At 36.1% G+C, this 16,783-nt stretch overlaps 1 protein-coding gene across 1 annotated transcript in view; it reads right to left on the bottom strand.

The window, feature by feature from the left end:
* GLRB (glycine receptor beta) overlaps positions 1 to 16,528 on the bottom strand; it is a 54,493-nt gene extending 37,965 nt beyond the window's left edge. The window contains exons 1-2 of the mRNA XM_006754278.2: positions 16,383 to 16,528; positions 1,700 to 1,811 (exon numbers count right to left, since the gene is read on the bottom strand). Of these exons, the coding sequence (XP_006754341.1) occupies positions 1,700 to 1,811; positions 16,383 to 16,504 (234 nt within the window). The 5' untranslated portion in view covers positions 16,505 to 16,528. The remainder of the gene's footprint in view (positions 1 to 1,699; positions 1,812 to 16,382) is intronic.
* Positions 16,529 to 16,783: the final 255 nt, after the last annotated feature.

Genomic DNA, 16,783 nt, shown 5'->3' with positions numbered 1-16,783 from the left:
AATGCCTGTGAATAAAAATTAAAGATATATTTAGTAGCTGTAAAAAAGCTTAGTCAGAATCTGCATATTTCATTGTTTATGTATTTGTTTTTTATATTTTTCCCAATCCACATGTAATGTAAAATTGTAAATCAGTGGTCTCAGTATACCATGTTCACAATTACTATTAACTTATTTTTCTAAGTAGGGATCATAACGCAAATAAAAAATGAGTTAAGTTGTATTTCATAATGTTATTTTCTCAGAAATATCTATTAAATTGTAGAGACTGAGAAAATACATTTACCTTTAAAAAATGTTTAAATTGGGTTGATGCATTTACTTTAAGAAAATGTAAATTATTATTTACAAAACATCATTTAAAAATATGGTATACTTTTTTTAAATTTGTATAATCATCTGAAGTTCTTACTTGCCTTGGTAAGCAATATTCAATAGATTTCGCTTACATTTACTATACTTTTCTTTCTAATTCATGCAATTGCAAAATTAATCAGACATATAAGAGTCATTATAAAGATTTTTGCCTGACCTTTTAGAAAATAATTTGAAAGTTCATGGAGTGAGAACTAAGGTATAATGTTGCAAATTTCTTTCTTGCTTTCTTTTTTCTTTACTCGTTGTGGGCTGCTGGTTGGGCTAACAAAGGGAAAACGTGAATTTAGCCTTTCAGCCACATAACCACTGACTGATGAAAAACAGGTGGTGAATCAATATATGCTAGACATGTGACAATCCAGGCCATGGCTGTTGTTGAAAGTAACTGAATAGGTCCTGGTAATGAACAAAAAACCCTGTTTTTACAACATAGTTGTATAACTTCAGTTGACTAGAAGCAGCTGCAGACTTTTTTTTCTATGAAGGAAAAAAAAAATCAAGCTTTATACTGTTAATCTGATCTACATTAATACCTGTCCTTGGGATTACAGTTTTCCAGAGGAGATTTTTTTCATATTTCTTTTTCTAACTCATCAAGAGGACAAACAAGTAAAAATTAAAGCAAGAAAAAGAAAAAAAAAGTTTGCTTCCCTATACAATCTTCTCATGACTTTCATAGCAAGTAGGAATTTTCTTCTTGGAAGGTGTGATAAAGAGTAGTATTTTGTTGGAATAAAATCAATCTATGTTGTAGAAAACAGTCTTTTAAATACCTCAGAGGCTAAATACATGCTTCACTATTATTCACACAAGTTACTGTGTTTTTAAAACCCATATGACCATCTTCCCTTTTTTTTTTTCAGCAAAAGAGCAGAGGAAAAAATGTTTTATCAGTGTGAAAGGCTAGAAAACGTAAAAAGATAACCTAAATACAAATCAGAACATTTCTCTATTCCTATATAAGTATATGGCCACTTTCCTACAAACTATAATTTTGATATCTGTGAATGAAAGCCAGCTCTGTAGCCAGAGCCTAAATTTTGAATCACTAAGGTTAAGAATACTAAGTACTCAGAAAATCCATTACAGAGGTTAGCCTGTTAATTCACAATATACCTTTTTATACAAACTGGGAAACATATAAAACTATTAGAATTATTATTTTGCCTATTTTTGAACATGCGTGGCATTACTCTGAATCTAAGTTCATTACGGGACATATCAATTTGCAATCTTGTTTTTTAACATCATAACTAAATGATTTCATATAAAAATTAATTTTTAAATTACAAAGAAGAAGATATTTGAGGGGGAAAAAAAACAAACCTTTGAAATTTGGTCTTATCCTGGGATCATAACTGACCAGTAGCCTATTCAAGATATTGCTAGTGGAGTTGGCAGGGACTCGGGCAAGGTCCTCTGGTGACTGCTGGCTATAAGAGAAAAAAACAAAACAAAATCCTGATTAAGTATTTTAAAATGGCAATCAATAGGAATGGGTCATTTTCAATGGAGAAAAGACTTGGCTTCTGGAGACAAATCTACAATTACAGCACGGAGTTTCCAAATACAAGTAAATGAAAAGTAGTAGACATTGTCAGTAGGCTGAAATATGTGTGCCATGAGAAATAAAACCAATAAAAAAGTACTTTAGCACTTATTTTTACCAAATGAATAAAACACTGTTCTAAATACTCCAACTTTCTTTTAAATAAAATTAAGCAGACATCTTACTTGTCCTGAAGCAAGCTTCAATCAAAATCTAGATGAGCACCAAGGGAGTGCAGACAATGAGATAACAGCAAAAGATATGTCATTTTTAATAATGTAGTATAATATGAACATTCTGCATAAGGGAGTATGTGGATACCGTACGATGGCCACAAAGATAGCCTAAGAATTTTTTTTAAAATCATGCTGATATTTATAAAACTTTATTGTCCAAGAAATACACAATGAATGTTCTCATCGAGTTAAATATGTTGGAAGGGGGTGTGAAAATAAATATATTGCTAAAGGAAACCTCTTTTAAAATGGAGTTGAAAGGCCCTGTAGGGGGAGCTCTCATGCAAGTACCACTTCTTGCAACCGACAAAACCAGCAAGAAGGGAGGACGTTTTTCACTTAGGATTCTAGCTCCTGCTTTTATGAGAAGGAAGATCTCCTTGCCCCAGCAGCAACACATTAACCACCCCTTGCAGATCTATGAAAAGCCACCACAACCTTGAACTCCTGTTCTCCAATGAACCCCCCCCCGCCCCCCCCCAATTTCCTCCTAAAACCTGACAAAAGCTAACCTTCCCTTTGTCTCTTTGGACTTGCCTGTGGTTCACCTGAGCTTGCTTGTCCCAAATTGCAACTCGCTGCTATTCCCAAATAAACTCAATTTCCAATAAATAACTGGCTGTTTTTATTTTTGAGGATGACAGTTCAAATTGGTCAGAGAAGGTCTCTGTTATCAGACCAGTTAAACAGGGAAAATACAGAACTACAAGATACAACTATCTCTTTCTATTATATGTGTTTGCTGTCCATGACTAAAAAGAGAGAAAAAACTGCCATATTTTTCTATTCCAATTAACTTTGAACAATGAATCGATTAAATTGGTAGTTGCTTGGCAATACTTTAAACACACACACACACACATTTCCTTGGAAACCAATGGAAAATGTTTGGTTATTATTTGTTTGGGTTTGTTTTAGCACTCATGAACTCTGATCATATAATCATTTTCCCAATACAAAAAAAAATCCATGAGAACCACAAGGAAGATTAAAACTATATTTGGAGCATCTAGCACTGTTCATTCATTATTGATATGGTAAAATGTCAATTTCATAAATGATATTCATTTATATGAATCAAACTTGGATGTGTTGACCGGGGCTTTGTTTTGAAATCCCAGCTCTTATCTATCAGGCAATTCTGTTCTGAGTTAATTATCATACAGTCTGCTGCAAAGATTCAACCACTAGAGGTAAGATATGATCAATATTAAGAAATTCATGAAAAATCTAACAATAATATGAATTGATAAACCTTTTTCAAGTAGCTATCAGAGTCCAAAACATTTTTTTTAAAAAGTGAAAATCAAATTAGTTAAAACTCCCCAAATTGCAAGAGATTATATAGTACTTTAAAATTGTTTCTCATGATCTTATTAGACCAAAGTTGCAGAGAGTTGGAACTGGTAATAAGATTTCATTTCATTGCAGGTGAAATTGTAACCTCTTTAAAGCCAACTGTCACCCTTATCAAAGAAAAAATCCTAAAGAGAATGAAGGCATGTGGGATATTAGGATGCAAATTAGCATTCAAACTCACAAGATTTCTCATTGATGAGAAAATAATTGATCAATTACAAAATGCTCATATCGGTTCAATTAAAGAGTGCTATTATTGTGCCTCTTGATATAAAATCTTTCATAAGTATCTTCCTTCTAAACAATGAAATGACCAAACAGCATAAAGACAGTTAACACTAGTTTTTGTAGTAGACAACTTTCCAGCCTGATTTTTTTTCTTCCAGCTGTGAAGAGTGACAGAATATGCCACCCTACAATAAATCCCTTTGTCATAAGGATTATTTTGAGCTAAAGACACTTGGAAAATAGCAAATGAAGGGAGAGGCCTTCTTTGAACTCTCTGTAACTGCCGATAAACAGATCCTCCAAAATGAATTCAATTATCATAGAAGCCCTCCCCAGAAATTTCAACTAGGAAAGACTAACTTATCACAGGAGAGGAGAGTAGAAGTGGACAGCACACCAGACAAACTTTGTAATAAACTATCATATTTTTCTATATTTTAAATGGCCAATTCATCTTTCCTATAAATCATTTATTCTCCCTTAGTGGCCTACATCCCCCACACTCCCCCCCCACCCCCGTTAAGATGATATATAAGCCCAGTTGGTGTGGCTCAGTGGTTGAGCACTGACCAATGAACCAGGAGGTCATGGTTCGATTCCCAGTCAGGGCATATGCCCGGGTTGTGGGCTTGATCCCCAGTGTGGGGCGTGCAGGAGGCAGCTGGTCAATGATATTCTCTCATCATTGATGTTTCTATCTCTCCCTCTTCCTACTTCTCTGAAGTCAGTAAAAATATATTTAAAAATAAAAATATATTTTAAAAAAAGATGATATGTAAGCTCTCAAATCTCACTATTTTGGGGGTATTCACTTTTTTTATTGTAATGTCCCTGTGCATGTAATATTGAAAATTAAGTTTGAATATCTTTTCTCTTCTTAATCTGCCTATTTCCAGTTTACTTAATAGACCCAATTATAAGCTGTAAACTGTGTCAATCAAACTCATTTTCTAGCTATTCTAATTCACTAGCAAATTTTGTCCTTCCTTCATTCACTGGCTCAGAATAAATCCCCCTTCCTGGAATATTGTAATTTCCACTTCTTATTGTATTAATCTAAACCCAAACCATCTTTCAAGATTGACTTTATAAAATCTTGTCTTAATCATCCCACCTTACTCTAATAAAGACAAACTGATAAATATACATTGCCAATTATTTTGTAGTTATTGATTTTAGCAAGAGGAATGGAGAGGGATAGAGATATAGAAACATCCATCAGCTGCCTCCCTTACACCCACTACTGGGGTTCTAGCCCACAACCCATGCATGTGCCCCGACCAGGAAGCTAACCAGGAATCTCTTGGTTCACGGGTTGGTGCTCAACCACTATAGCCAGGCTGTAGTTTTTCTTATCTACATGTATATTACCAATAAGACTAGATGCATTCAGTATAATACTTGAGGAAATAATAGCTTCTGCATTTTTGTAATAACCCTATGCAGCTTATATAGTATCAAATACACATTGGGTTCAAGCCTTTTCATCTGCCAGGTCTTTAGGAAGGCTTTAGTCTCAAGATAGCTGCATGTGCTGTAGCAGTAGCAGTTACACTCATCATTTCCAGATGAGGAAGAGCATTTATTCCTGTGGTGTCCTCTTAGGAGAAAGGACTTTTTTTTTCTCTCTCAGAAGCTTTCTAGCAATGGACATTGCTGAACTAATCACGGACCAGGAGGAAGAAACAATCATGATTAGCTCAGATTATAGTCTGGTATGAAATAGATATTGGAGAATTAACCACCTTGTCCATTACACTCTTGTATTTGATAATCACAAATACTTGCGTAAAGAAGAGAGATATTAGTCACGCAGAGAACCATTTATTCAGTGAAATGAAAGAGAAAAGCCAGATTGGTAGGAAAGTGAGTGGTAGGTAAGTACATGAAGCAATAGAGTATATGGTATATGTGGAAATGAAGACAGTAAAATTAAGACAGCTTTCTAAAGTGGTAGAGTCAAGAATGAAACCTGCTAATTCAGATTTCTAGGTATCACTTGACAATAAGCCTGCCATTATGGAAAAGAAATACTATCTATCTTCTTATGATCATCCATCCATATATTGTTTTATATTGCTTTATTTAGGACAATAATCTATATTATATCACACTGTAAGTTCAATTAGTTTTACTAGCTTTTAAAATTATTAGTTCTAGAAAATCTGAATTTGACCTTTTCCAATTAACCAGTATCACTCTTCTATCTAGTTATCTCCAAATGCTTGTATTTTTCTCCAAAGCAAACTACAACAACAAAATCTTGCCTGGCTGGTGTGGACCAGTGGTTGAGTGTCAACCTATGAACCAGGAGGTCAATGTTTGATTCCTGGTGAGGGCATATGTCTGGGTTGTGGGCCCAATCCCTAGTATGGGGTGTGCAGGAGGCCACCAGTCAATGATTTTCTCTCATCATTGATGTTTCTATCTCTCTTGCCCTCTCCCTTCCTCTCTGAAATCAATAAAAATATATATCTTTAAAATCGTATGTGTTAAAATAAAAAAATGTTGGCTGACAAAAACAACCTCCTGAATTGAAAAAGGGAACACATCACATATACTATAGCCCATTCTATTCTTATTTCATCACTATGTGTTCTCATGGCTCTGATGCAGGTGCCTTGATACAAATATTTAGTCAATAGTTTACCCTTCTTTATATTAATATTTCAGAGGCATTTCAAAATTTAAGAGAAATCTCATGTAGTTTATATTCACATGCATAAATTCAGGGATTTTCATACCCTAAAAATCATATATTTTGCTTAGTCAATACTAAAATAACTTTAATCTCTAAACATTAAAAAAACCCATTTTAAGTGCTTAGATACCTATGCCACTTTCTTCCAAAGAGCTAAAACAATTTGCATGTAGCATATTTTCCTATGTCTGTACTTGCCTATATATAACCTTATAATCTGGAAATGGAACAGTATTATTTATACAAAATAAGCACAAATAATAAGAGTTAAATGATGTTAACAAGGTCACACACTTAATGCCTTTCACTATTAGTCTCCATATTCTGACTCTCAATCTAATGTTTTATCCATCTGACTATGCTATTTTGTTTTATTTCAAGGAATCTATCAACAATTATGATATTATTGCAAGACAGGATTGATTTCATGAAAATGTGATATTAATTTAAGAAAATAACTTACTCTATTCAGGCAACATGATCAAATGACAAGAAAAAATAATATTTTATATCAAAAGCTTTTTTTACAACCAGTCTTCTTTTGTTCGCTTGCCTAAACTTCAACCAATGTCGTTACTAATATGCAAAGTTATGCAAGGAATGTATCAGGCTATATAGCTGTATGATGTAATGTTTTCCAGCGCTAAAGGAAAAATCCAGAAATTTCTTTGCAAAGGGGAAAAGCTCAGCTTTCCATTAACTGTAGGACATTCATATTTTTACATGACCCTTTAGTGACCACACTGCACAGTGCCATTTCAGAAATGGTGTGTATGAGTATATTGTCTTAATCTCATCCCTCAAACCAGGAATTTGCTTTGTTTTTCCAAGAGTTATAAATACCACAGCAATGGGCAAAGATCTCAGGCCTGGATTCGGTATGGCCTATGTCAGCATGTGTAAACTGGGCCTGAGGCCCTGTAAAGCTTTTGGCTGTACATGAACTAAATAAAAGAAGCATCAAGCAGCAAGGAAGAGCAAGGTGGTCAAATGTGTGGGCTGTATTATTCCTCCTCTTTACTTCAGGGCAGGAGTTCTTTACCTCCTTTTTAGGTTACAGACAAAACTATGAATCTGATAAAAGCGATGTCCTGCCCTGAAAAATACATACAAAGTTTGCAATGCTGAGGGTTACTGGACCTGTGGACCATAAGCTGAGAAACAACTCCTTCATGGAAACAAATGCTGGTATCCTCATCTAGGAGGTGATTTAAAAAATAAAATCAGGTATCTTGTAGTGACAGAAGTAAGATAAGGGGGCAGGGGGGAACAGATGAGAATATGCAGAAGCCAACTGAAAGAGCTCCCAATGGCCAAATCTATAATGATTTGAGCAATAAAATAAAGTAGTATTGGGTTATATTCTAAACTATAAAATAAAATCCAAAAATACATATGTACATATGCTTCCCCAAAACACATACCCCTGTGCTAATTATGAGAAAAACATCAGACAAATCCCAATTGAGTGGCATTTTACAAAACACCTGACTAGTACACCTCAATGCTGTCATGGTCATGAAAAACAAGAAAGTCAGAGAAACTTCACAGCTGAGAGGAGACTAAGGAGGCGTGAAGACCAATATAATGTAATATCCTGAATGGGAATCTGTAACAGAAAAAGGACATTCGGTAAAAACTAAGGAAATCTCAATAAGATATGAATTTTAGTTAATAATAATGTGTCAATATTGGTTCTTCAACTGTAAAAATGTACCATACTAATATAAAATATTAACAATAGGGAAAACTAAATGCAGGGTTATTTGTGAATTCTGTAGTCTTTGGGCAATTTTTCTATAAATCTAAAACTGTTCTAAAATAAAAAATGTATTTAGGGAGGGGGAGAGAGCCAACAGCCAAGGCCTGAACAGACCCCTCAGCAAAGAAAATGCACAGATGGAAAAATAAACATATGAAAGATGTTCCAGGTTATAGGTCACCAGGCTAAGCAAATTAAAGAACAATGATATACTACCCCACACCTATTAGAATGACCAAAATCCAGAACATTAACACTAAACACAAGTGAGAATCTGGACCAATAGGAAGTCTCATTCATTGCTGATGGGAATGCAAAATGGTACAGCCGCTCTGGAAGACCATGTGGTGATTTCATACAAAACTACACATACTCTTCACCATCGCATCCAGCAATCTTGCTCCTTAGAGATGAAAACAATGTTCACACAAAAAGCCTGTACACAAATATTTATAACAGATTTATTGGTATTTGTCAAAACCTGGAAGAAACCAAGAAATCCTTAAATAGATGAATGGCTAAACAAACTGTGGTGCATCCAGACAATGGAATATTATTCAGCACAAAAAAGGAATGCACGATCAAGCCATGAAAAGACGTGGTGAAACAGAAATGCATATTACTAAGTGAAAGAAGCCAATCTGGAAAGACTATATAATATAGAGCTAAACATTTTATATGCTCAGGTAAGAAACTAAGTCAATAGTTATTTGAATCCAGATAATTAAGGGGTTATTTGTTTTGTATTTTCCTAACATATTACTACCTCTCTTGACAGCTTCTGTATTTTTCCATTCTGTTTTCACACATTAAATTGTGAACAGAGGTTTATGACTATAGTGAGTGATACCGTTTACATGATTAGTTGAGTTTAATTAGTTTATAATTTATTTGAAAAGAATGTGCTTACGAGTAAATGTGGATGTGTGTGGCAAAGTCTGGCATGTTATTATAGGCCAAGACACATAATTAAGAACAGTTTTCCACAACATTTATTTCATTTATCTCCCCAGTGGGCTTCAGGAACTTTTGGATCCTGTAGAAACATTTTCAAATCTTGTCTAACTTCAATTATGCACTTACATCATCCATGGCTCAAAAAAAAAATGTTTTTCACAAAGTAGAAACATCTATTTGGAGAGATGCTGGGTTTTAGAGACTAGCAATTTCCAAATCCCATCAAAGGCTATGGTCTTATTAACTTCATATCACATGTGAGATTACTTGTCCTGTGAATACTATAAGTATTTTCTATTTATATGGTATGATTCCCAAACAGTGTAAAACACTATACACTCTCACTACTTCTCATTGGTTTGTTAATTTGATACAAAACTCATGTCATAAATAATTAAGTGCAAACCTCAATCCAAACCAAATGTTTACTGTGCAATTGCTTTCTGGGCTTTGCAGAAATAGTATTATATCCTGACCCAGCAAATAAAAATCCGCAGTAACACCTCTAACTCTGCTCTAACTGCAGCTGGAAAAGTACTTATCTTTTCTCAATTTTCCATGCGTAGCACAGATATAAAATGTTTCTCTTCTGGCCTAATAGAACTGGTAATAAGATAAACCCACACGAATGCACATAATAAAGTTAAGTGTGGGAATAATTGAAAAAACACCTGTCTAACAGTCTACAGACTGGTTGGTGTTCTATCCCAGACAGACTGTAAGATTCCCACGTGGTACTGGGCAATTCACTTGCCCTCTCTGAGCCTCAGTATCCTCACCTTTACATCAAAGGTTTAAATGAGGGGATCTCTATGACCCCATTCAATAATCTGGATCTTCCTGTTGTGGATGTTGTGGTGCTGCAACCCCAATGGTCCCTTCAAAACTAAGACTGTTGCCAGGAATGCTGGCTGCTTAGGAGTTGGAGCTGCGTCTCTTCTGGAGTAACCTTCAGCTGAAGAGAGGTGTCTTACCCATATCCAAAAACTTTGTCATGGGGATGCCAGGGAACCCTTTCTACTAACAGAGACAACTTGAGAGGGTGTCCCAGCTTCAGAGTGCCCTAGGGCAGTGGTCGGCAAACTGCAACTTGGCAAACCACAGCTCGTGAGCCACATGCGGCTCTTTGGCCCCTTGAGTGTGGTGGTATTTTGTGGAAGATCTACACTCAAGGGGCCAAAGACCCGCATGTGGCTTGCGAGCCATGGTTTGCTGACCATGGCCCTAGGGCATTGACTGATGCTTAGGTGCAACTGTATTGTTCCTGGGTTTGAATCCCCTTTCTTCACCCAAATAGGTGTTGTTCCAAAAGCAATTACTCTCTGCCTGTAGATCTTCATCTCAGAATCTGTCTTTGAGAGAACTCAATCTACAACATCAGCTAAATAATAAGTTTCCTTAAAAAACAACATCTTATACAACTATCAATATGTAGCATTTCTCTTTTACTTTAGTCATTCCTGAATTCACTTAACAAAGTTCTTGAGCTTTTATATATGCCACACAAGGTACCAGATGCTGGTTATGCATTTAAAAATCTAACATAAATGTTGATTATCCTATCTAACAAAGAGAGGATATGCAAATTGACTGTCACTCCATCACAAAGGTGGCGGTGCCCAATCCCCTCAGCCCTGCCGGGGGTTGGGGGGGGTGGGGGTGGCAGGCATGCAGTGTGGCTGGACCTGCCCTCAGCCCCCCAGGGCCGCCTGAGTTTCAGGTAACCAGGGCTGGTTTAGGCCTGTGCTGTTGGCAGTGGCAGCAGCAGAGGTGTGATGGGGGTGTCGCCTTCCCCTGATCGCCAGGTCGCCTCCTGCCTCTGAGGGCTCCAGGACTGTGAGAGGGGGCAGGCCGGGCTGAGGGACGCTCCCTCCAGTGCATGAATTTTCATGCACCAGGCCTCTAGTTCTGATATAAAAGTGGTCTTCAAAGCTGTGGGTTCAGATTAATCACTATTCTTGGCTTTGGCTGGCCTTGAATTCACCTAAGAAGCTCTGCAAACTTCTGATGCCAAGCCCTCACCCTGCCCTCCAGATTTAATTAGTTTAAGTTGTTTAGCTCAGGCATCAGAATATTAAAAGCTCCTCAGATTATTCCAGTGATCAGATAGTCACTTGCTAGAAGAGAGAATTTACAGTGATAAAAGAACATGGAATTAAAGCATGAGCAGATGGAGGAAAAAATAAGCTGACAATTATGACAAAGAATAAACTGCCTAAGAGGAAGGAGGAAATCCATATGTGAGTGTCAACAGAACTCCAGGAAAAAGGATATTCTATGGGAGGGTTGGTTAACAGGACCAAATGTCATAGTGAGGTTGTGATAAGGACTGAAAACTCTCTGTGTGGGGTTTAGCAAAAAGGAGAGCTGTTTTCAGCCGAGAAAGAGATTGAACCCAGATAGATGGGCGTGGATAGAACAGAGAACAGTAGGAAAGGAAATTGAATGAAGGAGTACACCTATTGAAAAGTTTGACTGGGAGCAACTTTAACAAGATGGAATAGGAAGCCTGGACCCTCCTTTCCCCCATGGACACACCATTCCCTTTGTCAGAAGTCCAGGAAGAGGCTTCTACACCCAACTAGCTGCAATGAAACTAGGAGGGAAAGTGGGGACACATAAACTGCACCCCAGAGCAGCATAACCTGATAACATCCAGAGCTCCCAGCTTCTCCCTGAGCAGGAAAAGGTCTTACCCCACATGTAACATCCCAGCTTTCCTAGCTGCTACCCTAGATACTGGGTTCTATTTCCCCTGTCCCAGAGCAACAATGGGGCCCAGTATATGCCAGTCCTCTGGGGACTACAGAGAACCAAGCTGTTATTGGAATAAGCAGAGTTCACCATAGCACCACCCCGCCCCCTCAGTGCATAATAATTGGACTGTAAAACCCAGTTCTCCCTGTATCTGCACCGGCCATGGTCATAAGATTAATAATAGCCACTCACATGTGGAAACAGCCTACAAGTCCATTGACAGATAACTGGCTTTTTTAAAAAAAAAAAATGGTATATGCATACAATGGAGTTGTATTTACCCTTAAAAAGGGAAATCTTGCCATATGCAACATAATGGATAAACCCTGAGGGCCTTATGCTAAGTAAAATACATCAGTCACAGAAGCACACATATTGCATATCCTACTTATATGAAGAGCCTAAAATAGTCCAACTCAGAGAAGCAGAGAATACAATGGTGGCTGATGGAGTGAGGAGGCTATGGGGAATTGCTAATTAACAAGTAAAATTTCACTGATGCAAAGATGAATAAGTTCTAGAGATTTTCTGTACAATATTGTACCTACAGAAAACAACACTGTAATATCTAATAAAAAAAGTCTGTGAAGAGGGCAGATCTCATGTCAAGTATTCATACCACCATAAAATGTTTAAATTTAAAAAACAACATGCAGTCGCAACACTTGCAAAAGAAAAGTCATACTGTATGTATACATACAGTGAGTTTTAAGTGAAGTTATAGCTCAATTTCATTTAGAAAAAAAACACAGTTAAATTAGTTTGCTGCTTTTTTTTGCGGGGGGGCGGGGGGGGCGGGGAGGGCTGTTTCCTTGAACTATTTACAAAGCTATTGTTTGGAAACAAAACTTAATTTCTTGGCTTTCTCCTAAGGAGAATCTGGCACACGAAGAGATAAGTAAACACCAGCAGGACAAATTGGCATTGGATACAGCTCCAAAATACTTAAACTTTAAATATTAATAAAATAAAATTTTACCCCCTTAACATGAAAACTCTAGCAAGGAAAAAAGAATGGCTACAGACAGGTGGGTTTCAGAGACATATTGCATTTTTCTATACTGAAGTCCATAATGTAAAACTTGAGTGGATTATAAAAGATGCAGTTGAGTGAGAAAAAGTTAATCCCAATTCCAGATTCTCCCCTACCCCCAAAATAGGAGTCAATGAGATCTAAATGATGGGTGAAAAAAACCAGCCTTAGAAGCAGGAGAGCTCGCTCATTCACTCTAGGGAGGAAATGGAATAGAGGGAGATGGCACTAGAGGCAGGATCATATGCCCCCGTGGAAAATTGAGTCAGACAGTTTCCCTGTCCTCCTTAAAAGTGTCAAGCTAACAATCCAGAACAAGTTTCTTGTATAGCTGCCAAAACGTAAGAGTTCTTACATGAACACCTAGAAAATAAAATACACTGCACCATATTTTAAAACAAATCAGAACCTTAAAGGCACCCAGAAACAAATGTGACTAATTTTAAAATCTATTTGCAAAGGTATGATGATATCATATTCAGTACTTACCAAATGATTGACATGACTGATAACTTCTATCACCTGTATTTTGTTGGCATTCTTTTTCAGGGGGAAAAAGAGGTTCCTTGAATGTGAATTTTCAAGAGTTGAAACTATTTCCCCCTCACAAAATTCATACTTAACTAGAACTACAAATTCTGAATATACTACACATGTAGTATTCCATAAATATTCAATGAGTCATTCAGCAAATATTTATTTAACAAGTGCCTGCCACCGCCAGCTTTTTTTTTTTTTTTTTAAGGTCCTGGGAAAATACCAGCAAATAAAACACAAAAACACTTACATCCGATGGAGCTCAACCTCTGGTTCATGGAGTAATTGGCCACAGGATAAGAATAAAAAATTTAAAAAAATCCCTAGTTCCCATTCCTTAAAGAATTCTACTCAGTGCACCGCCAGCTTGTATTTGATATGTGTTTTTTTTAAAAAAAAAACCAAAAAAAAAAACCCACACACACAAAACTATTATCCCAGGGCTAGCCACATTTATGAAAATGTGGTTATTCCAATGTCATGGTAAATATCTTCATTCCTAATGAGTTTGTTTGCTTTGCCTTTTTTCCCATGTGTGGTTGTTTTTCTTGTTTACTGTTTAACTTAATGTTTGAATACAAATTAGAAACAAAATTGAGTCTATTTTATGAAAAGTTGACGTAAGTGAAGCCATTTTAAAATAGACCTAGAATAGCCATTCCAAAGGAAGTTCTTACAAGTCTTGCTCCATGAACCTTTGGAATGGTTGAACTAGGTGAAGTGACCTTTGCACTGGGCCAAGGCAACATTGTCGTATAAAGAATTATTTGTAAAACTAGCAGGAAAGTAGGCATCCCAACCACAAGAACTGTTGATTATGGACATTCTCTCTGAAGATAGAATCAGTAACCAGTCACATATAGCTAAAAAGTAACTCAGTGTGTGAACACCAATGGAAATTCCTTTCCTCTACTCATGCAATTGTTTCTTTTCATTTTCTCACAAAAAGTCCTTTCCTCTGTAATCAGAACACAATTTTGGTTTCTGCTTAAATCTATGCCCCTGAGTTGCACTTTTGTGACCTCAAATAAACAATGGTGCCTCTCACTTTGGCTTCTTATTTTAGGTTAACAAAACAATGTCAATAAAAATCCCAGCATTTTGTGTCTATACATATGCAAGTAGAATAGCTGATTCTAAAATTCATAAGGAAACACAAAGGACCTAAAATGGCCACAGTATGTCTAGAAAACAAAGCTAGAGGACATGCAGGCATTCTGCTATAGTAATTAGAAAGTGTGCTATTGACACAAGGTGCATAGTAATAAACCAGTGGGACAGGATGGAGAAACAAGCAACTGGTTTACAACAAAGACACAACTGCAGTGAAAGACACAATGGCCTATCAATCAATGTGCTGCTTTTAAAAATGAGTCCTGACCCTATCCCACATCATACACACACAAAAAAATTGAAATGGATTACAGAACTGAATGTGAAACTAAGGACAATAAAGCATCTAAGGGGAAAAAAAGCAGATTATCTTCATGACCCTGGAGTAGAGAGCTATTTCTTAAATAAAACACAAAAGCATTCAAAAAGATTAATAAATCAAATCAGACTCAGACTTCATTAAAAATAAGTACTTTAGTTCATCAAAAGACACTGTTAAATAAGTTAAAACGCATACCAAAAATTGGAAAGAGAGCTGTAGTATATATATATATCTGACAAAGAACTCTCTCATGAATGTATAAATAACTTCTACATATCAATAATAAAAAAATGGACAGATTTTTTAAAAGGTGGGAAAACAACTTTAAAAAGTGAGCATTTTGCAAAAGATTTACTACTAAAAGTCCCATATACTCAAGAAAAGGTGCTCAGAAACGTTAATCATCAGGCAAATACAAATTAAAATCACAATGTGATATCTTATACCCATATCAGATAGCTAAAATTCAAATGATTGCTGATAATATCAAGTTTTGACAAGGATGTGAAGCAACTGGAACTCTCACACATGAATGATGGGGGAGGAGAGCTGGAAAACTACCCATATCTCCTAGAGTTTAATATACTTGTACCCTATGATTCAGAAAATTCATTTCTCAATATATGGGTATGCATACTATCTTCAGTCTGGATTAGTGTTTCCTATGTATGGTCTTATTTTAGTCATTGATAAAATGTTGAACACAATAAGGCCAAAATGTCACCAGGAAACATCAACCAGGTTGAAGATGTTCTACTAATTACCCAGTTGTTAACTCATCTAGTTTTAATATTGGGACCATATTTCTAAATATTGTCCATAGGGATCATATAAATTATTTTCAAGTGCCTTCACCAATCCAGATTTAATGACTTATAAAAGTCAATGATCTTTAGGTTGTTATTCACTCTTTAAACAAATTTTTATTTTGTGTGTGTATGTGTGTTATGCTGCTCTTTAGTGATTGAGTCAATAAGACCCTGCTCTCAAAGAGCTTTCAATCTAGAGGGGAAACTGTATTTATAATACAGTATTATAAATATGATAGGCAGTTAGGGTACTATAGAGGCACAGATTGTGTTTATCTCAATCAGACTATCAGAATTAGGAAAAGCTTCCCAAAGGAGATAACAGGGTTTGAGTTGAGTTTGAGGTCATTAAGAGAGAGTCAGGTTCAAATGTTAACTGTATGGGTGTGATGCTCTTCAGAAAGTCTGGGCCAGACATAGGTTTATGAGTCAACAGTAAATAAATGATATTTACAGTCATAGATTTGGACAAGACCACTAAGGTGGGAGTTAAGGAAAGAGAGGGGACATTGGCAAATTAGTGCATATTCTGATATGAAAGGTTCTGCTGATGTGTGTTTCAATAAGCAACCTTACTTGGTTAAAAAAAAAAAAAGCAATAACATCTCTCCATATGAGAATATAAGGCATGAAGAACGTACGATGGGCATAGATACTGCTTCTTTTTCCCCTTCCCCTTCTTTGAAGACTTCTCTTTAGAATAGGCTTCTTCAACCCACAAGGAAATTAAAATAAAAAAGGCAATCGCCGGTAAAAACTTCATCGTGAAACGTTAAATTTCAGGAGGTGGATCTACAAGAAAGAACAAGAAAACATTTGCATGTATGAAGCAAATGATTAACTATATGCCTATTTAAGGAGTAAAATCATTACTAACCAATAGACATTTGTACATCAAATCCTCACTGCTCATTCCTAGGTGGTTATATGTCACTATCTATTTTGTGCTGATTTAGCAGTAAAAGTTAATTTAAATAATGGTAGGAAATAATATACTACTGAGGAATAAAAGATAAGCATGTAATATTTCTGATTCTATAAT

Source organism: Myotis davidii, unplaced genomic scaffold (assembly GCF_000327345.1).
Source record: "Myotis davidii unplaced genomic scaffold, ASM32734v1 scaffold392, whole genome shotgun sequence".
Taxonomy (NCBI): Eukaryota; Metazoa; Chordata; class Mammalia; order Chiroptera; family Vespertilionidae; genus Myotis; species Myotis davidii.
This window is presented reverse-complemented; position numbering and strand designations above follow the sequence as displayed.